This window comes from Nansenia antarctica (genome assembly GCF_963989245.1).
Source record: "Nansenia antarctica genome assembly, chromosome: 5".
Lineage (NCBI taxonomy): Eukaryota > Metazoa > Chordata > Actinopteri > Argentiniformes > Microstomatidae > Nansenia > Nansenia antarctica.
In genome coordinates, this window is record NC_137690.1 from 45,379,598 (window position 1) to 45,403,186 (window position 23,589).

At 44.9% G+C, this 23,589-nt stretch overlaps 1 protein-coding gene across 1 annotated transcript; it reads right to left on the reverse strand.

Moving 5' to 3' along the window:
• Positions 1-357: 357 nt before the first annotated feature.
• Positions 358-5,435, reverse strand: LOC308158043 (C5a anaphylatoxin chemotactic receptor 1-like; the record flags this gene model as incomplete). The annotated part of the gene is made up of 2 exons (XM_080531634.1): positions 358-429; positions 4,437-5,435. 2 exons carry the CDS (start codon positions 5,433-5,435, stop codon positions 358-360), a joined length of 1,071 nt encoding a protein of 356 aa, XP_080387760.1.
• Between the last annotated feature and the right edge of the window lie 18,154 nt (positions 5,436-23,589).

The window sequence follows — 23,589 nt, forward strand, 5'->3', positions numbered from 1 at the left end:
AAGTGACATTAAAACAAGAATACACAAAACTGTTCGCCCCTAAAACCCTACTGTGCCAAAACTAGGTGCTCTGTGTGTCAACATGAACAACAGTCACAATCAATGAACAACAAATTCATGCATACTCTTACATAATCTTTGAAAACAAAGTACCAAAACATGAATCAAAAACAACCCCCATGGATGTGTTTTTAACCACCAAAATCAAAGAGTCACAAATAACAAACTAGTCCATCCACCCAGGATGGTTCTCTGTCAGATAAAGTGGTGGGAGCTGTGTGGTAAACACTGTAGATGGTTAGCAATTAGAGTGGTTTAAAGCCAGGTGGCCCCTGCTGATTGTGGAGTGGACTGGAGCTACTTGCTCCAGTCAAGATCATTGCATTTCCAATCGGGAAATGGGTGGAACCCCCGGACTAGGATGAGAACCTGGTTGACACCGAAACAGAGACACACACTAATCACTGCACACTAAACAACAGCCGTCACATGCACCGACAGCAGTTTCCTGATAAGCAGTCACACAGATGAGGGAAAATAGACATATTCATCAACAACAACAACTTGCACTTTAGGTATTTGCATTCAGATGGTTCATCAGGGTTCTTCAATCTCAACACTTTTGTAATTAGGTTGTAACACCATAATACCAATACCAAGTAATACCATACTTGCCAATACATTAACAAAAGATGCATTAATCAAATTGTAGTATATGGTAATTCTGCATAAAATAAAATAAACCCCTCAAAAGAAGTTCGGAAACGTTATTTTGGTTGATTATTCCTCCCCTTTAATAATACCAATTGGTCATGCATGATCCTTACAAGTTGTACCTCGTTGTAAAGGTGACTAATCAGGCTTTCCAACGATATAAAATATAATACCAATTGGTATTATTAAAGGGGAGGAAGAATCGACTGAAATAACGTTTCCAAACTTTTTTTGAGGAGTTTATATGGAATGTCAGTGAAATGCAAAAAAAGTTGTGTTGTGTTTACACAAGTCAGAGTGACTGTTGGAGGGAACTAAGATAGAGAAGGAAGTTATTGCGTAACAATTATTTGTTGAGCAGAATATTGCAATAATGCTCATGCCCCCCCTCCCCACCCCACACACTCACTCGTAGCATGTATTTCAACGTGGCTTTACTAAACATCTAATCATCGACTGCAAGAACAGAGCAATCCATCGCAGATATACAGATCAGGACACAGCAATCCATCACAGATATACAGATATCATCACTCAGCAATAACAGAACAATCGCTACAACACTAATGTGTCACCAGTGTTTCCCCTAGGTTTGCTGCCTTGGGGGGGTGGCATGGACCGTGGCATGGACCCCCCCCCCCCCCCAGGGGGTAAGACCCTGCGACATACCAGCGTCATGTCCAGGGGGTGTACTAACTTGTACATTAAGCCGCCTCACGCTACGGAAACAGGAGATAGGCTCCTGCCCTATGGGCCATTAGGCTCCAGAACCACCGGTTCTCAAGGCTACTTACTTATGTGGTCTTGACTACCTGTCCACTTTCTCACCTGGTTCTTGCTCTCTCTCTCTCTCTCTCTGGTGTGCCGACACCATCCTGCTCTTTCTCCTTCTCTCCCTCTCTATCCTCCTCTCCCTCTTTTGCTGTCAACCAAAAGGCAAACATAACAACCAGAGTATTTCTAATCTAATAAGAGGTATAAATTGATCCATATCAATTTATAACATAATTATAATAGCTTTTGGATTGCTGTGGGCAATGCAGTCAGATAATGTCATTTTGACATTACTCTCACCTGAAAAAAGATCATGTCCAACTATAAAAAAAACAGACATTTCCAATGCTTCAATCCACTGTCCATGTACTGTACATATGCCATTATGGTATTACAATGAAGCCCAATTCTAGCAGAATAAGAAAGATTGTATATCTACTTTAACTAAAATAATAAAGTCAAGTGCATCCAGTTAGCTCTTTAGCTGACAAGTGTGCACTAGCTCATCTCATCACCTCTGAGCTAGCTAGCTTGCTAGTTCTTTGACTATTTACACCATGGAATTATAGTCAGACACTTTCTAGTCACAATAATAACGACCAATTTTAACCAACGTTCTCTGTCAGAACACTCAGCAAGTATATTTGCTAACGTTTCAACTTGCTTACTTTCTTGCGTCTCGCGCACACTCGCGTCTCGCGCACACTCGCGCACACACTCGTCTCGCGCACAATGTTGTATTATTCTCCAGCGCGGCACAGTGCGAAATGAAGTGTGGAGAGATAGGTTTGACTATGCGAGACTACTGGCGGACTTATATTATGTTACCAACGAGCCTATGGGCTTGCCACTCGCCAGATTCGGGTTGGGTGCGTTTAAAAAACGCAGATATTTTAGCCTGCTTGTCAGATGTTTGGTGTTTACATCCGTAATAATTCCTCTTTCTAAGGGGGGCGGGTGGTTCCGTTGGGGGGGCGGCCCGCCCCCCCAAGGCAATGGTAGGGGAAACACTGGTCACTGTTAACCCAATGTGCAGACATAAGAGTCTCCTAAGAGTCCTCAGGAAATACCACCTCAAACAGGAGCTGCTTGTGACCTTCTACCGCTGCACAGTGGAGAGCATCCTCACCTACTGCATCTGCGTGTGGTTCTCCAGCTGCACAGCCGCAGAGAGGAAAGCGCTACAGAGAGTCGTGAGATCGGCCCAGAAGATCATCGGCGCCCCCCTCCCCTCTCTGGAAGAGCTGTACAACACACGCTGCCTCAGGAAGGCCTCCAAGATCTCCAGAGACCCATCCCACCCTGGGAACGAACACTTTGTTCGGCTGCCCTCGGGCAGGCGGTTCAGGACCATGTCCGCAAGGACAAATAGACTGAAGCTCAGCTTCTACCCTAGGGCCATTCAGGCCCTGAACACAGCAAAGACCTAGGTTCTAGGCCCTGGACAATCTAGACAATTTAATGGCAGCTACTAGATCAAGTGCAATACTGAAACACAACTGTGAACATTTCAAACCTGCAAACTGCGACACTTTAAATGAACGTGCAATAATACTATGTGCAATATGACAACCCTCGTGCACATAAGGTTCAGAGATAGGAAATGTTAGGATATTTATAGCATAGCATAGAGTACAGCACAGTGTTTTATTTACAGTGTTTCCTCTATATGCATTTATTCGTGGCGGGCCGCCACGAATGAATTTCCTCCGCCACTAATTGATTCAGACAGTCCACTTTGATTCAGGCTGCGCAGAAAGGCAGCGAGTTATTATGACCGGAGAACAGAAAAAAAGCTGATTGAAGCTAGATTTAGGCCGCTTCCAGACCAACATTTCGTTACGATTTAGAGCGTAGTTATTTACAATATGTTACAATGTTGCAATTAACCTCGTCGTTTGTGTTCGCACTGCAATCGAGACTGAATCGTCAACAGGGCGACGCGCTTTCAAAACAGTTTTGTGGTTGGTCCGAATTTAGCGGGACACACGCTGGTGCCTTTAATCCGGTATCCTAATCGAAAATGCAACACCATCAACGACGACTGTGGGTTATTGCATTTACTGCTTATTATGTTTGTGTTATGCTAATAAATGTAGATCCACACAGGTATACAAACTGAGCTCCGTTTACTGAAGGGCCATTCATTCTGACAACACACACTCACAGGTCGTAAAGCTCTAACGGACGTACAGAACGTGACGTCGTAAAGTGCAACAAAGTGCTGCAATGACATACTGTCGTACATAACACTGCTGTTCTCTGGTTCATGTTCTTATACCAGTGCTCAGTATAGAGTATTTTAAATGAACATTCGTAATGTATGCCTCTGATGTTCATGGTCAATTAAATCAGCCTATTTTGTGAAACAAATAATGTTCCCGCTAATGGGTTAACCGAGCATTCTCGCACCTAACGTGCAAGCACCTAGCTTCAAACTATTCATAGCAATATGCGCGGGGCAAAAATAATCTATTGCCTCTAAAATCACCACGAACAGAACGGAGGAGGTATGGGTAAGCAGGTCTCATGTTGGTGTCCTCAAAGGTAAGAGTTGGTTTTCTTTAACTCAACTGATAGCATTACCTTGCTGTTGTTGTTTACCGAATGCTCCATCTGACTGTCACACTGTGATTTTACTTGTGTAAACAGTTAATGAGTAACGTTAGTCGGTTTTGTGCGTGCACTCTCATGTAGGCCTACTTCGTATTGATCTTTCTGTGTGTGTGTGTGTAATGCGCGTTCCGCATGTTCCGCTGCAGCTGTAGGATATATTGGTATTTGATCACCTTCTATATAAAATCACCTGCTCGGCTTTAATGACTTAACCGCTATTTAAGAAATTATAATTGTTGCCACCCTCTAGTTTTTGGTGAAACTACGTCTTTGTTTTGAGCGCCAGTGCGCGTTTTATGCGCGTGCACGCGAGAAAAAAATCGCGCGGCCACCGGCTCCTCCGTAGCAAAGTTGAACACATTGCGCAGGGAGCGAGACAGGCTGTCCTTAAAGCGGGGGCCCAGGCACACGTAGAGCAGCGGGTTGAGGCAGCTGTTGGAGTACGCCAGGCAGAAGGCGAACGCGTGTGCCACGTGGACGTTGGCACTGTGCGGCGAGTCCAGAGGGGTCTCCAGTAACACGAAGTCCAGCACGTGCAGCGGAAGCCAGCACAGGAAGAAGCTGAGCACCACGGGGACGTAGACCCTCAGCATCCGTCGCGTACGCGCTGCGTTCGCCCCCCCTTTCCCCGCGTTGGGTCCCGTGCTCCTGGCCCTGCGGAACACCACGCAATGGCACGCCACGATCACCAGGAAGGGCATCAGGAAGACCAACAGGAAACGCAGGGTGGTGACCGCCAAGCCGCCGGCTTCTGTATAGGAGCTGCCGCACAAGGCCTTCGTGGGGCTCAGGCGGATCTCCTTCAAATGGACGAACTGGGGGATGGACCCCAGGAGCGCCAGGAGCCACACCCCAGCACACACCCAGCCTGCCCGCTGGGGCCTCCTCCAGTTCCTGCACCACCAGGGCCGGCTGACCAGCAGCCAGTGGTCCAGGCTGATGAGCACCAGCAGCAGCACGCTGCAGTACAGGACCAGGAAGACCAGGCCCTTCAGAAGCTTGCAGCCCACAAAGCCGAAGGGCCAGTGCTGGGCCCAGGCCAGGGAGACCATGAGCAGAGGGATGGTCAGGCAGCACAGCAGGTCGGCCACAGCCAGGTTGAGGAACCACTGCGAGGTGACGGAGCGCGGCATGCGGAAGCCGATCACCCACACCACCAGAGCGTTGCCCGGCACGCCCAGTAGGAAGACCAGGCCGTAGCAGACCAGAAGCGCCCAGAGTCCAAGCACAGAAGGCTTCTCAAGTTGCACTTGAGTCACATTTCCCAGTTCCTCTTTAGTGAAAATGTCATCTATATCTAAACTGTCTAAATCAAATGCAAAATCATCCATGCTTGGAGGTGTCTGTTGAGAGGAATGGGAAAAATCGGTACTATTAGAAAATGATTATTGTATTGACACAGAATTATGCTGAACCACAGTATAATAAGGAATGTAACGTCAATGAAAAGATTCACCATTCAAGTAAAAGAAATAGCTCAATTTGGTCACACCAACTGGCGTTGTGTTAGCGTCAGGCTATGCTTGCTCCCCACACTACCATCGTTTTAAAGGAACTGTTCATCATCTGCGCAAGTCATGTCCACGTCGTTTCACATCTTGTTGCACCACGAATCCCATTCGAATGGCACGAAGATGCATCCAACGATAGCCTTGCATTTGGCCACTTCCCGATAGTTCCTCCTGCACAAAGGCTATTACCTCATTTAAATCTGAGTGATACCAATATCTTAGACTTTTTCTAATAAATTCTGACTTTAATCTCAGAAATTCAGACTTTTTATCTCAGAAATTCTGACTTTTATCTCAGAAATTCAGACTTTTTATCTCAGAAATTCTGACTTTAATCTCAGAAATTCGGACTTTTTATCTCAGAAATTCGGACTTTTTTCTCAGAAATTCGGACTTTTTTCTCAGAAATTCGGACTTTAAACTCAGAATATACCCCCCCCCCCCCTTTCGGGAGGGAAAGCCCTAATACTCTTAATTAAAAGAGCATATGTATTTATTTGTATTTAACCGAAGAGACAGGTACTGCGTGCTTCGTACTGGGTGAGTTAGTGGTTTGTAAACAAACAAAGGACGGATTCAAAAGCAAGGAATGTGTGATCATCTAATTATGTGTAGGTATTTGTTTTTTGCATGTTGATGCTCTATCAGCCTGTTGTGATGTGCTAAACATGCAGTTAGATGTTACATAGCTGTGTTTTCTTGTTAGCTGCTAAGCTAGCTACCAACGCGAGTGTTGCAAATGCGTGTTTTGATTCAGAGCGATTTTCTACTATTCTCTGTTTGTACTAACATTCAAATAAGATAAGCATATCTTCTTCAACTATTTCAATGTGTGACAAATCGTTTGAAAGCTTACAATCTGCACTTTCATAATCTGTATTATTTCATAATCTGTATAATCTGTAAAAGACCCCTACTTGGGGTCTTTTTCTCCAGTAGCAGACTCCAAAGGCAATGAATTAATGAATGAATGAATAATTAATTAATTAATACTAGACATTGACAGCTCTCTTATGCCTGGACAAATTATGTGGCGGAAGGCAATTATCCAATTACTTCTGGGTACCCTGAAATAAGGGGACTATGCATAACGGTTGTAACATTTAAATAGTGAAAGCAATATGTACACAAATACCATCAAATCAAATTTGAGATCTCTGCTTTAACCAGATAGTAATTGTTTGATTTCACATCCAAACATTTGGAGTGTAGAACCAAAAGAATAAAACATGCTTCACCATTTCCTACACAAGGATAATAAACACGAGTGTTCCATGAACAATAAATGATATTAAAACTGTTTACCAACAAGTCAAATCCTCAATGACAAAATGCAGAAATGATATTATTCTAAAGAGTAACTACACAGACGTTTCATATCCAGATTGATTCTCAACATTAACTGATATAGGGGCAAACCCTTCAATGGAGTATAGAGCAGAGTTAAATGATTGTCTGATTATATAATATCTTCGACTTACCTACTGGTGCTCCAGGTATGTGATCAGTCAGTCAGTGCTGCAGTCAGTCAAAGAGAGAATGAGAGAGGTGATGATCGGTGATGGTGAGATATAGTGTCCAGAAACTGCCCATCTCAGCAGGAGAAGATCCCACCCAACCTGGCACTACAGTCCCTCCTACCACCAAGTCATCTGACTTCAGAGATAAGACAGATGTTTCTTCAGAAAAATGTTGAGGTGATAGGCAGAATCTCATTGTATGCTGTAGTATTAAGATTTCCCTTCACTGGAACTAAGGGGCCTAGCCCACCCAAGAAAACAGCCCCAGAGCATAATTGTGTCCTCATACTTTTGGCATTCAAGTACTCCTCTGAAACTCAGATGTACATGAATTGTCTTAGTGTTCCTAGGAGCAAATGATCACAGCATAATGTCCCCTGTAGCTTATTAGGGGACAAACAGGAGTACTAGTGTGCTTCATCAGCGTTACCTGATTGCTGTGTAAGCATTCTAATCATGTTGTAAATGTGATCATGAGTCAGGTGTAGACAGTGGGTTCACAAGAGAATGCAAACACAATTTTGGGATTTATAAAAACTGTGCGCACCTCTAGGCTACGCACACTGTGATCCATGCGTACGCATAGAAACTCGAGAAATGTCAACTGCGACTCCGCTGGCAGAAGGATGAAACAGGAGAAACGCTTTGAAATGGATACAATTTCCACCAACATAAATCGAAATATTACCTCACATATTATGTGAGTGCACACAAAGAATATACGTGCACACTGCCCATATCTTATTCTCCCTTGTCCTGTACCCATCACAATGTAGCCTATATCTTTGTTCGTATATAGATATTCATGCAAATATATACACTTTTTATATTCATATTCATTGCACATAGCGCAAGGCTGGACAAGTTGAGCACCGTTCCTGATACACTGTTCCCGAGTGCTCAGTGGGTAACGTCCCAATAAGTCCAATGATCGCAATATCCATACATTGAAGAACATGAACAAGCCCACTGTAGACAATTGACTATCATCCCCAAGCACACCCCATCTATACGGACTACGAACATTTTAAGCGCACAGACACTTTATTACTGAGCTATCTATTATTACTAATTGCACCACCAGTGTATCTTGTCTTACTTAATCTGTAATTATTAAACAATACTTGGATGTTATGACATGTATTATCATGAATAGTAAGGTGAACAGTAGGACGAATCACGTTTAAACTGACTCCGTTGTTGAAGCAGTCTGGAACATAGATATTATATAGACGAGAGAAGAGAGTTTCGTCGTACGCAAAGCAAGAACATTTTGATTCTGATTTATAAAAGGTGCACCGCAAGCGCACCGCACGCAAGTGGAATTTGCGGGCCACTCTTCCCACACCTGCTTCCCTTTATCCCAATCAACCCTAAATGTTGCGCACGGGAACGAGCGTCTCACCCCACCCTTTTTAACACCCATGCTTTGCCTATTATTGGTCAGTGAAATGCCCGACAGAAGGCGAAAACAATTTTCACTGACTCAAGTGAACAATTTTCACCCAAATTTATTGTTACGTTACATTAACTCTTTTGTCATGTACTTATACTACCACCCTGTGGGGCATCCGGGTACTGCCTAGTATATATGTATGACGTGTGTTCCGTTTCCGTTGTCGACTAATAAAGTTACCACCATTACAGTAACATGGTCTCCAGCTCCTGCTTGCTCTACTATATAGAAAGTATATTTAGTTATATCAACATACCTAGTTAGGATATAACAAGTGGCGACGAGGATCGGCGAGACTTACGTGTGTTTTCGTCGGTTTAGTAGAGTTAGTAGAGTTAGGAGACGTTACGACGGAGCCAGGCTACCAAGGTATGCTAACAACATTAGCATTGCTAGCACCGGCAGTGAAAGCGACGCATGTCTGACGGCGAACAGCGGCAGCCAGCTGAACCAGCCAGCCTATCCCAGCTGTTATTATGGCGGGGATATTGGGAAGCATCGGCCCCTTTGAGGAAGGTACGGAGCAGTGGAACTCCTACACTGAACGTTTTGAGTACTTTGCAGCAGCAAATGGCATTGAAGGGGTGAAGTTGGTGCCGACGTTTTTGAGTGTCATGGGACCTAAAGCATATAATTTGCTCCGTGCACTAGTCCAGCCTGACAAACCTGGGACTAAAAACTATGCTGCTATTGTGAAAACCCTGTCAGAGCACTTTTCACCAAAGCCCCTGGTGATTGCGGAGCGGTTTCGCTTCCATAAAAGGAACCAGGAGGAGGGGGAGTCAGTAGTGACATTTGTGGCTGCCCTTAGAAGGCTGACAGAGCATTGTGAATTTGGCAATGTACTGAACGACACCATACGGGACAGGCTCGTGTGCGGCCTCAGGAGTGAGGCTGCCCAGAAACGCCTCTTAACTGAAAGTGCACTTACCCTGGAAAGAGCTATTGAAGTGAGTGTGTCCATGGAATTAGCGACCAAGGACGCTCATCAGCTCAGTGAGAGCGGTAAGCTGCACAGAGTCTCCGCAGAGGACAGAGGTACCCAGAGCAAATGTTACAGATGCGACAAGAGTGGACATTTGGCTGCTGAGTGTTGGAGTAAGGATGTGGACTGCAGGAAGTGTGGGAAAAAAGGTCACATTGAACGGGCATGCAAAAGTAAGGGACTGATTAAAAATCCTAGTCTGGACAACAATAAGTCAAAATACAGATTCCAAAAGAGACAGCCTGTGCATAGTGTACAACCTAGCCAAGCTACGGCTAATCTCAGCAGCTCATCAGACGAGGAACCTGTGTATGTCCTGTCAGTAGTGGGAGGTGCAGGGGGTTATTTCGAAACTCCACTGCTGGAGGGGAAACCAGTGCGTATGGAAATAGACACTGGGGCAGCAGTCTCTCTTATATCGTATGCTGTCTACAAAGAAACCCTGCCGCATCTGCCACTACAACCAACGAAACTCAAACTGAGAACCTACACCGGCGAGTCAGTGCCAACCAAGGGGGTCATCCATGTCACAGTCCAGGTGAATGGGCAAACCGCACACCTACCACTGTACATCGTGGGGGGCGGCTTGTCATCTCTGCTAGGCCGTTCGTGGCTGGCGGAACTCCGACTGGACTGGCCCAAGGTTCACATGCTGAACAAAGGGGAATCCCCTCTGACTGCTATCCTGAACAAACATGCGGAGGTGTTCAAAGAGGAACTTGGAAAAATGAAGGACATCATAGTCAGTCTGAACATCAAGCCAGACAGCAGACCCAAGTTCCTGAAAGCGAGACAAGTCCCATACGCCATAAAGCCAAAAGTGGAAGCTGAGCTGGAATCATTGGTCAAGAGTGGGGTGCTGGAGCCCATCAGTCGAAGTGAGTGGGCCACTCCCATCGTACCAGTCATTAAAAAAGATACTTCGGTGAGAATCTGCGGAGATTTTAAAGTCACCCTGAACCCTGTGCTAGAGGCTGAACACTATCCACTCCCTCGCATAGAGGACCTGTTCACAGGCTTGGCTGGAGGACAAAGATTCAGCAAAATCGACCTCAACCAAGCCTACTTACAGATGCAGGTCGACGAGAAATCTAGAGACCTGCTCACCATAGTCACTCACAAGGGCCTGTACCGATACTGCAGACTACCTTTCGGGATTACGTCTGCACCGGCTCTCTTCCAGCGTGCGATGGAGCAGATACTGAGCGGCTTAGACGGGGTCCAATGTTATTTGGATGACATACTCATCACTGGAAGGACAGAACAGGAACATCTGGGGAACCTGGAGGCCACTCTGCAGCGACTGGAAGAATATGGATTAAAAGTTCGCAAGTCAAAGTGTGAGTTTTTCCAGTCTTCCGTCGAGTATCTGGGTCACGTGATTGACGCGGAGGGCTTGCACAAGGCTCCATCCAAAACCAAGGCCATCGTGGAAGCACCAGCACCTCAAAATGTGAGTCAACTCCGCTCTTATCTGGGGCTCCTCAATTACTACGGGAAGTTTATCCAGAACCTGTCTTCTCTACTGCGACCCCTACATCAGCTGCTGTGCCACGGGCAAGCCTGGGTATGGACTCAACAATGTGAGGCTGCGTTTGAGATAACGAAACGGGCGCTGCTGGAATCTGACGCCCTGACACATTTTGACCCCGCACTGCCCCTACAACTGGCGTGTGATGCCTCCCCATATGGGGTGGGAGCAGTTGTTTCACACATCATGCCCAGCGGGGAGGAACGGCCAATTGCATTCGCCTCCCGTACACTCAGCAAGGCTGAGAGCGGCTATGCACAAATAGAACGTGAAGCACTGGGGATTGTGTTTGGAGTAAAAAAAATTCATCACTATCTCTTTGGGAGAAAGTTTGTTCTCCTGACAGACCATCAGCCCCTCACAACAATCTTCGGGCCCCACACCGGCATTCCATCCCTGGCGGCGGGAAGGATGCAAAGATGGGCCTTGTTGTTGTCTGCTCATGACTACGACATCAAATACCGCAAGTCGGAGATGCACGCCAATGCGGATGGCCTCTCGAGACTACCCCTGCCTGTGGTCCGTGCCGAGCCGACACGGACCGGCATTTTCTACTTCAGTCAAGTTGAGGAAGCGCCCATCACAGCAGCTCAAGTGAAGAGACACACCCGGAATGACCCTGTATTGTCAACGCTGATGGATGTACTGATCACCGGTAGGAGGGGAGACCTTCCCGAGCTCAAGCCCTACCTCACAAGAAGGAGTGAACTGTCTGTGCAGGCAGGATGTCTCCTCTGGGGACGCCGGGTGATTATTCCGCCTGTGTTACGGAAAAGGCTACTACTGCAGCTACATGAAGGACATAGTGGGATCGTCCGCATGAAGGAGCTTGCGAGAAGCTACTTTTGGTGGCCTGGACTGGATGGTCAGATCGAGGAGACTGTGAAAACATGTACGTCATGCCAGCAGGTGCGCTGCATGCCGCAGCCAGCTCCCCTCCATCCGTGGGATTGGCCGGAGGCACCATGGCAGCGAGTTCATGTGGACTTCGCTGGCCCGATGGAGGAGAGGATGTTCCTGGTGGTGGTTGATGCCCACAGTAAGTGGCCGGAAGTGGCGATAATGAGATCGACCACAGCAGAGAAAACCATCGAGAAACTAGGAGAGATGTTCAGTCGATTCGGGTTTCCAGAACAGCTGGTGAGCGATAACGGGCCCCAATTCGTCTCACAAGAGTTTGAGAGATTCCTGGAGGCAAATGGAGTACAACACATCCGCTCTGCCCCCTATCACCCATCCACAAATGGATTAGCAGAGAGATTTGTTCAGAGCATGAAAAACGGCCTGAAGGCCTCACAGGGACAAGGATCTCTCCACCAGCGGCTCAATAGGTTTCTGCTGTCATACAGAAATATACCGCACTCAACCACTCAAGTCGCGCCGGCAGCACTTCTCATGAAGAGACAACTCCGCACCAATCTCGACCTTCTGAAACCCCCAAAGACCAAAGAGACTGTGCACCTGAAACAACAGGCTCAGGTCAAGAGACGTGAGCAGAGAGCAAAAGAAAGGACCTTCCGGCCCGGTGACCGTGTACTGGCACGTAACTATAACAACCGAGCTAAGTGGACGCCTGCTACAGTCCTGGAACAGACCGGGCCGGTGTCTTATACAGTGCGGACCAAGGATGACCTAGTCTGGAGGAGACACACCGACCAGCTTCTCGCGGGGTCTGCAACACCTGGGGAAAACACACCAGTGGTTGCTGCTGAGCCAAGCAACCGGGGCAGCCCAATCCAGAGCACACTCATCCAGGATACACCAGGTACAGTGGAGCCTGTTGACTCTGGATCCACTTTCACCGCTGTATCGGAGACAGAACTGTCGCCGTGTTCCACACCGAAACCTGTTCCGGATACAGACAGTGTAGTTCTGCCGGATGGCCGTACTACTCATCGCCAGTCACAGAGAGAGCGGCGACCGCCGAAACGCCTGGATCTGTAGTAGGGATGTGACAGACCCTCAAGAATGGGGCATAATAATCCCCTGGGTCATGTCAGGGTTTGAGTAGTCCGTAACTCATTCCCTTAGAATAAGATGAATGGTTTATAACTAGTTAACAAAGTGATCTTGTTGTTGTGATTGGAGTTCTGAGCGATTGTTAATTTCAAGGGTTTGTTAGTGAGCCTATTTGTTCATTAAGTGGGGAGGAGTTGTCATGTACTTATACTACCACCCTGTGGGGCATCCGGGTACTGCCTAGTATATATGTATGACGTGTGTTCCGTTTCCGTTGTCGACTAATAAAGTTACCACCATTACAGTAACACGGTCTCCAGCTCCTGCTTGCTCTACTATATAGAAAGTATATTTAGTTATATCAACATACCTAGTTAGGATATAACATCTTTCACCGCCAGAGTTTTCTGAAAAAGTTGCCAGCCAGCGCCAGCCTTTTTGATCATTTTGACTCATCTTCAGAAATTCCCAGAATATTCTGTTCTATGAATATGTAAACACAGAATACATCAGAAGAAAGAAGAGACCTTCTTCTTGCACACAAAAAAACTAGTTTGATTCTATCTTCTTCCTAGCATGTTCAGTGAACACATGTTGGTAGCTATGCATGCTTCCTAGCATGTTCAGTGATGTTGGTCATTTTCATCCAAAAACTACTTTTCGGACAAAAAACTGAGAAAAACGTGTTTTTGTGAAAAACTTTTTTTTTTTTCCCCTCAAGACCCGTTTGACCCATTTGACATTTTAAAACTATAATACACATAATGAATCTCATTGTAGGAGCCATTTAGTCCTACATGTTATGTTCATTTTCTAATATTCATTATGAACAGGATCAGTAGTAATGGATATTTTGAGAAGATAAAAGAATGTGTTTATTTTTTATACATGTGACGCATTTGAAAATAATCATGTAAACTTGCCTGTAAGGCAAGGCAAGTTTATTTGTATAGCACATTTCATACAACAGGGGCAATTCAAAGTGCTTTACATGTATTATTTAAAAATACAGCAAGAGGAGCATAGTAAGAAAATAAAAATTATAATGAATAAAAGCAAATATAACAAGTAAATAGATAAAACAGTTAATAAGACAATGCAGCTGGTAGAAATATAAATACAATAAAATGATCTGATGTGTGTTACCTTGGACAGGGGAACGTGACCTTGCACTTCGGGTCCAATCTAGGTCTGAACCCGGGTCTGAATCTGAATCCGACAGGGGGGGTTGGGGCTTGAAGGCTTAGCACTGTGCGCTGTTTGATGTGTACATAATTAGAATTAGTATAACACTAACTAAAACTATATTCCCGCCCGCACCAGCTGGTAGAGATCTGTGTTTTACCTCTAGCAAGGGAATGTGACGAGTCACTGACTTGAATCCGACGAGGGGGTCCTGATGTTCCCGCTTCATTCACAGCGCGCCTAATTCGTCTTCGACGCTTAGCACTGTGCACTGTTTCATGTGTAAATATTTAGAATTAATATAACACTAGCTAAAACTATGTTATAAAACTAAGTTGTGCAGCAAACTCTTGGCTATGTACTGTTGACAAAATACATCCAACATCTAAATAGCAAAAAAGATTGTTTTAGTAATATTGTTACTAACGTCAGAACTGGAGTCATTTGCAAATGAAGAGAGAGTCTCTAAAAGACTCACTTTTTTTTTCTTTTTTCAAAACCGCCTCCGGTCTTGCCGACTCCAGAGGTAACGTTTATAACGTTGACCCAACGTTACTGTATGATAATATTGCACATTGCTGTACTCGTTATTCAGTGAATTGTCTTACCTTGTCCATCATCTTCTACACCGCCGTTCCCCTGCGTCTCCGTCTTTCGCGTCACACTGTCCTCCGGCTCAAAGTCACTATTACGGTCGTAATGTAAATCACCTGCCTCATCAAAAACCTCTCGGTCTGAGTCCCACAGTTTGGACATGACAAATTTAGCTATTTCAGCTGCTGAATAGCTTTTAGGCAGCGGCATCTTTGGGGAAAAAGTGGCACGACTGTGATTTGAAAATTCCTGTTGGCTTGGTGAAGGATGGACATGTGTAATACTTGGTCAAACGATGCATAACAGAGCCCCCTAGCGTCTGGCAGTGATAACTCTGAAACCCGGAATATTCCGTTATTGGCGGCCAAGCGTTCTATCATAAAACACGGAATTTTCCGGGTTTGGCGGTCAAAGAGTTAAGAGTAAAATTCGACATTGCAGCACAAGACATAAGGCAATAGGCATAATAAAAGATAAAGGTGACAATATTACAGCTAAGACAGGATACACTAGTGATCATGCAACTAGTAATAATAGATGGTTCAGTAATAAAGTGTCTGTGCGCTTAACGTTTTCATAGTCCGTATACATGGGGATGGGGTGTACTTGGGGATGATAGTCAATTGTCTACAGTGGGCCTGTTCATGTTCGTCAATGTATGGATATTGCAATCATTGGATTTATCTGGACGTTACCCACTGAGCACTCGGGAACAGTGAATCGGGAACGGTGCTCAACTTGTCCTGCCTCGCGCTATGCCTCGCGCCCTTATGAAGAGGTACATTAAGCCCAATTACTGTGAAGCCAATGCGGACGGTGGTCAACCTCGCGCTACGTGCAATGAATATGAATGCAAAAAGTAAATATATTTGCATGAATATCAATATGATATGTACAGTATAGATATATGTATATAGCGTGATGCGTACAGGACAAGGACGAATAAGATATGTGCAGTGTGCACGTATCCTTTGTGTGCACTCCTTCATAACACGTGAGAGGCAATATTTCTTATGTCGGTGGAAATGGTATCCATTTCAAAGCATTTCTCCTCTTTCATCCTTCTGCCAGCGGAGTCGCAGTTGCTCATTTCTCCAGTTTCTATGCGTACGCATGGGTCCCAGTGTGCTTAGAGGTGCGCACAGTTTCACGCCAAGTTCCTTTTTTATAAATCCCAAATTTGCGGGAAAATGTACGTACGCATGTACGTACGCAAGTCACAATCAGATTCTAACCTTTCCATTATGGGCAAGACCAAAACGTTTTATAAGGAAGTCAGGGACAAGATTGTATACCTGCACAAGGCTGGAATGGGCTACAAGACCATCAGCAAGCAGCTTGTTGAGAAGGAGACAACTGTTGTGCGATTATTTGAAAATGACAAAAAGTCAAAATAACCATCAATCGCCCTCGGTCTGGGGCGATGATCATGAAATGCATCTGCGTTTCCTTGTCTTAGTACTTCTCAATGACAATAAGGTTGAATCTAATCTAATCTAAAAGAGAAATGATTTAGTATAATAACTACAAAGCAAGGTATCTGTTTTTGCAAAAGAACGTTTGCAGGAAAAGTGCTATACAAATACAAAGTTATTATTATTATTTTAGGCAACTATGGGCGTTAAAAAGGGTGGGACAAGACGCTCGTTCACGTGTGCAACATTAGAGTTGATTGTGATTCATAAAGGGAAGCAGGCGTGGAACTTGCAAATTCCACTGGCGTGCGCACCGTTTTATAAATCCGAATGTTGGTGACGTAAATGTTCTTGCTTTGCAAAGGTGCGTAGGTACGCAAAGCTTTATAAATGAGGCCCCAGAGCAAGTGAAGAAAACTGTGTGTGCAGGGTATTATATTTGTCTAATGAAAATGAATAGTGTGTGACCAGTGACCACTGCAAAAATGTTTAAAAGCATGTTTAATCACACTATCATTTTTAGACAACCTCACCTGACTCCCTAGGGTTAGGGTTAGGGTTAGGGTTAGAACTCTGGAACTCTCTCCCAACAGTGATTCGCAACGCCCCTGCCCTGGACACCTTCAAATCAGCCCTCAAACCCATCTGTTCACCAGGGCCTTTGGCCCCTAGTTTAGCTTTGTCGCTGTCTGTTTTTTCTGTTTTGTCTGTCTGACTTTCTTTCTGTAAAATCTGTGGGTTATCGCTCACCTTTTTTCTTCCCTCCCCGATATAGATAGCCATTATCCGATTTTGGGAGATCCCGAGATCCCCATCTTGACAAGTCATCTAAGCCCTCCGCTCTGTCTAAATCTGCCATGGCGCTGGAATCATTTACAGACCGGCTTGGCCTAACTGACCCCTGGAGGTCCTCTCACCCATCCACCAAAGCCTTTTCATTTTTTTCCCACGTACATCGTTCATACTCGAGAATCGATTTCTTTCTCGTCGACAATAGACTTTTACATTGGACTGACTCCAGTACGTACCACAGCATTGTGATCTCAGATCATGCCCCCACTTCAATCGACATACATTTCCCTAACCATAACCTCCCATCCAGACAGTGGAGACTCTCTCCTCTCTTATTAACCAATACACGTTTTAGAATATTCTTTTCGGAAGAGATTACTAACTTTTTCAGATAAATGATACCTCGGCATTACGAAAGGCACCTTGTGGGAGGCGTGTAAGGCCTATTTGAGGGGACAGGCTATTTCTCTTGCGTCACATATGAAGAAGGCAGATACAGCCAGCATGGTAGGGATTTCAGATGAACTCCAAAGGGTCGACACGCAGTACGCTGTCTCCCCCACCCCTATACTTTACAGCCAACGCCTTAAGCTCCAGGCCGAGTTTGATCTTTTATCAACAGCTAAAATCGAAAGACAATTGCTGAAATCAAAACAACGTTATTTTGAAATGGGTGAGAAGGCTGGCAAACTCCTCGCCCATCAGGCCAGATTTGCAGCTCTCTCTAGAGTCTAGAGCAGTGGTCACCAACCTTTTTAAGCCCAAGATCCCTGACCTCGGCCTTGGTGAAGGCAAGATCTACCTATTGAAGCGTTGAGAGAAAAAGACAGCCAAGATAGTACTTTAAACTTAATGATGTTTATTTGCCTGTATTTTAATTAGATGCAATGCATTGGTCCAACATTAAAATTTATGCAAAAAAAAAAAAAGACTGTATCAAGCATATCAGGCAGCTGTCTTGCTTTAAGAATTGTACATAACTGAAATTCAATTCAAAGTTTGATTATGTCATTTCATTACAACACAAAAAAATAAAGGCATGGAATGGAGGAATGTATGATAAAATCATTTTGTTCATAGTAACATTAGCCAACGTTAACAAATTGACATTCTTGACATTTTGACACTTGACTGACTTAATTATTATTCTTACTTATTAACATTGACAAACATATTTACAATTAGCATTTTATAAAGTAGAACTGTAATGTGTACTTTCTCAGTCAGTGCTAAGTGCAGTCATCTTATGCAGCATCACTTTTCACATCAAAACAAAAGTAAAACTAATGTGTACTTTCTCATATTATTAACATTGACAAACATATTTACAATTATATCATTTTATAAAGTAGAACTGTAATGTGTACTTGTGTCTCAGTCAGTGCTAAGTGCAGTCATCTTATGCAGCATTACTTTTCACATCGAAACAGTCATGTTACTCACTCAAGTCAGTGTGATGGTTGTGACTGGATACTGTCTACAAGTGCTTTGTAGTTTGGCTCATAGCTACTGACTGCCAGTCTGAGACAGTCTGTGAGGTGTCTGTCAGTAAGGCGGCTCCTGTACTTTGATTTGATTATTTTCATCTGTGAAAATGACATTTCACAGAGATACGTGGATCCAAAGTAGGCACTCACTCTTAGTGCACACGCAGTGAGAAGAGGAAACTTCTCTCTGCTGACAAGTCCCTAAAAGTCACTGTCCCTTGGTGTCCCTTGGTGTGGCGTGACAGTTGGATGTCTGAGGCCATCTTTTTCAGTGTTTCATTTGGAGAAAATATTTCCATCACATCAGTGATGCATTTCTTAATAAACTCTCCTTCATTGTATGGATTTTTAGCACGTGCAATGTTCCAGGCCACTTGATAGGACGCAAGTGTCACTGTCTCTGATTGCTTAACCAATATTTGGAACAACTTGGTCTGTGTTTGTGTCTGGCTTTTCAAGCTGTTTAATTTACCATTGCGAAGTTCGGTGTCTTTTGGAAACTCCTGGTCAATGTTAGCATGCGTTGTGCTGAAATGGCGCTGGAGATTGGAAGCTTTGTAATGTGCCAACGATGTTTGGCATATCAGGCAGAATGGCTTTCCATTGCGCTCCACAAAGAAATATTCACTCTCCCACTCGGCTAAAAACTTCCTGTGCTCATCTCCATACTTGCGTTTAGCTGTACATTTCTTCCCTGACATTTTTATTTTGTTGTTGTTATCCGTAATTTGTCAATAAATGAACTGTCAAAAAGCTGTGTTACGTGACAGCTTCTCCTCAGAACGGACAATTAGGGAACAGTGTTGCCTGATTTGGCCGATTCCAGCCCAATCGAGCTACTTATGATCACTCTGGGTGGGTTTTTATACTCTGGTTGGGCTGAAAAATCAATCCAATCTGGCAACACTGTTAGTGACTCGAGATGATCCTTGAAAAAAAAGTATCGGGTTACAGCAGCGTGCAGCAAGACAGAGGCCGCGTTCGTAAATTCGCTCTGAGAACGTTGGTGCCTCCACGTCTCTTGTCCAATCAAATTACTTGGTTCCATTATGACGTTAAACCCAGTGTGCGCTCCGGCGAATTTACGAACGCGGCCTGTCAGAGAGAGCACTACACCAACACTTTTAATGAATGAAAGAGCCGCACACAGACAGCCAAAGAGCCGCCGCGGGTTGGCCACCCCTGATCTACAGGGAAAGTCTCAAAGATCTACCAGTCGATCGCGATCGACGGGTTGGTGACCACTAGTCTAGAGTGATCCCCAGGATAAAGTCACCAGAGGGGACTATTGTCTCTGACCCAAAAGCAGTGAACGAAGTCTTCCTAAACTTTTACTCTGACCTTTATTCCTCTGAATACTCACCTGAGGCCTGGAGAGACCATAACCCTCTGGAGCTGATCATGTTTCCCAAGGTTAGTGCTAATTTGGCTAATGAACTAGGAACATCAATTTCGACTTCTGAGGTACTGGAGGCAATTAAACAGCTACAGAATGGCAAATCCCCAGGCCCGGATGGCTACATTGTAGAATTTTACAAATCATATTCACATCTAATCTCCCCGCTCTTAGCTAAAGTTTACAACGAATCCTTTGTTAATGGTCGACTGCCCCCAACTCTATCTGAAGCCACTATATGTCTCATATTGAAGAAAGACAAAGACCCCCTCGACTGTGGCAATTCTAGGCCTATCTCCCTCCTCAATGTGGACCAAAAGATCCTGGCTAAGGTCTTAGCCTCGCGACTACAACAAGCCCTGCCAACCTTAATTTCATTGGACCAGACTGGTTTCATGGTCGGGAGGAATTCTTCTTTTAACACCAGGCGGCTGCTCAACATAATTAGCTCCCCCAGCCCTATCGCCCCTGAGGTAATAATATCCCTAGATGCTGAAAAAGCATTTGACAGGGTTGAATGGGAATACCTATTCTATGTTATGGATAGGTTTGGCTTTAGCCCAGACTTTATTGCTTGGATTAGGCTGCTCTACAAATCCCCTATGGCTTGTGTTCTCACCAACGGTGTGAGGTCGCCTCCCTTTGCTCTCCACCGTGGCACCAGACAGGGATGCCCCCTCTCCCCTCTCCTATTTGCTCTGGCCATCGAACCCTTGGCCATTTGGCTCCGGGGGGAAGAGAGAGTTGAAGGCATCACCAGGATAGGCACTACTCACAAGCTGTCATTATACGCGGATGACTTGCTATTATATGTTTCCAACCCTGTCTCATCCCTCCCAGTCGTCAAAGACATCTTAATACAATTCGGCAGATATTCCGGTTACAAGCTAAATTTCAATAAAAGCAAGCTCCTCCCCATCAATAAATCAGCTAAGAAATTACCCCGGTCCTCCCTCCCATTTAGAGTTGTCCTGGATGGTTTTAAATACCTGTGAGTCTTCGTCACCACTTCATTTGACGACCTCTTCGCAAAAAACTTCTGCCCTCTCATTGATAAGGTTAAGCTCGACATGACTCGGTGGTCCTCTCTCTTCCTGTCCCTGACGGGCAGAGTTAATCTGGTTAAAATGGTGATTCTCCCTAAACTTCTCTACTTGTTCCAGCACGTCCCGATCTTTATGAGTAAGTCCTTTTTCCGTCAACTAGATCACCTGATATCCTCGTTCTTATGGGCTAATAAACCCCCACGAATTAAGAAAGCTATCCTACAACTTCCCAAATAATCTGGCGGTTTAGCCTTACCCAACTTCATTCAATATTACTGGGCGTGCAATATTGATAAACTTCGTCATTGTTTCAAAGACAGGGCCGAAACACCTCCCTCATGGGCCCAGATAGAGCTACAGTCATCAAAGGTCTCCCTTCAGTCTCTCCTCACGGCACAACTTCCTCTTAAAATTCACAATATCTCCCAAAACCCAGTTGTCACCAATTCGACTAAGATCTGGCTACAATTTCGTAAGCATTTTGGAATGGATAAACCTTCCACCCTGGCCCCAATCTATGAAAATCACTTATTCCCACCCTCTTCTTCTGACCCCACCTTTCGTATCTGGCGTGACAAAGGCTTAGTTAGTGTCAAATATCTCTACTAGGATGGAATTTTCACAGACTTTGCAGAGCTCTCATCCAGGTTTGAACTGCCCCAATCTCACCTTTTTCGTTTCCTCAAGGTGAGACATTTTATTAAAACTAAATATCCCCACTTCCCCAATCATCCACCTGGGTCTCCGTTCGACTCTTTACTCAGTCCAAAGCCCGCTCAGAGACGCTCTATCTCCATAATTTATGACTCCATTGACTCCCTCAACCCGGCTCCAGCAGCCTACCTGAAACAGACCTGGGAACAGGAAATCGGGGTGCCGATACTTGACGACCAGTGGGATCAAATCCTTGACCTAGTCCATTCAACTTCAATGTGTGCTAGACATGGCTTATTACCAGGGGTGCACATAACTGGTGCGCCAGTGCGCATGCGTCGCCAAAATGCATGCTGCGCGGCAGATCAGCTCCATGAAGGCGCTTTTGCGCACCAAGCTGGGTCCAGCTGGGTCCAAGAAGCAAGCCCCACCAAGTAAGTAACTATTTGCCGTCCCCTCAGTCGAAGGCCCGACGAGTAATCCATCACGACGACCACGGCGACTCCCCTCACGAAAACATTCGGAAAGTATCGTAACTCGTACTTTCATTCCGCGTATCGCGTATCGCACGGTTATCACGCCGCCACGTGAAAATTCTGTCCCGAACGACTCGTCGCTAAAAGGAAAAACAACACCAAGGGACTTCACGTTTCTTTTCTCTGAAGCTTTCAAACGTTCAGACGTTTGTTTTACAGCTTCATTATCGCACCTAGACCCCTGACCCAGGGAATATGGTTGGGGATTCTATTAGAAAAAAGAAGAAAAAAAAGACTTTGTTGCACAATCAAAATAATGAGCTATTTAAAGTGATGGCCTACAACATCCTCTACCATGGTTGAAATTGAGGACAGTGATAACTTACAGCAGTCAAGAGAGCAGTGATGATGATTAAGCTTGTAGCATAAGTAAATGCTTAGGCTGTAACTTTTTGTTGAAAAGTTGATTTCAGTGTTTACAGAACAGAGCAGTGCTTAAAGAGATGTCAGTTGATTTCATTGTGTTTAAAGGAGTCTGACAGACTTTCATGCTTAAAGAGCAGTCATTTGATTTTGCATTTGTTTATTTTGTTTTGCACACAATCATTTGTTCGTTCATCTTTATTTATGAATAAATGTCGTTTTGCTAATATAAGTTATCCATGTATCCCTTTTTCATCCATCCTGTGGGACGGGGTCGTGACTCGCGAGCTCGGGGAGCACCAAGCAGCATCCCTAGGTGCTCCTCTGAGCACTGGCCCCAAAAAGTTATGTGCACCCCTGCTTATTACAATGCAAGGTCCTCTTCAGAGTACACTACACGAATGCTCGACTGGCAAAAATATATCCGGACACCAGCGACACTTGTAACAGATGCAAACAATCACCTGCTAACCATACCCACATGTTCTGGTCTTGTCCGAAATTGACAGACTTCTGGCGTCAGGTCTTTGATACACTCGGGACAGTTTTTGGCAGGAACCTCGAACCTGAACCTCTCACAGCCCTATTCGGAATCGGAATCCCACCGCCTACAACACCCATTTTTTCGCTGACAAAGAGACGCGTCCTTGCTTTTACAACCCTACTTGCAAGACGACTTATTCTATTTAAATGGAAGCATACCCCCTCCCCCTCACATAATAGCTGGCTCAAAGAGATCCTGAACCACATCAAATTAGAAAAAAATAGATTTTCACTTAGGAATTTCAACACAACCTTTGACATGACTTGGAAGCCCTTCGCCGATCACCTGAGTAAGACCACCATTCAACCAGATGATGATTAGATGCCTCCCCCCCCCCCCCCCCCCCCTCCTCCTCCTTACCCTTATTGTTCTATTATGATTTTAATTTTATTGTTTGTTTGGGGTTATGCTTTTGGTTTGTGTTAATTTCATTACTTTTCTCTCAGGGATATTACCATTACGTATTATTTCCTGTTATCAATGATGAACTGTGGGTGGGAAACACCTAGGG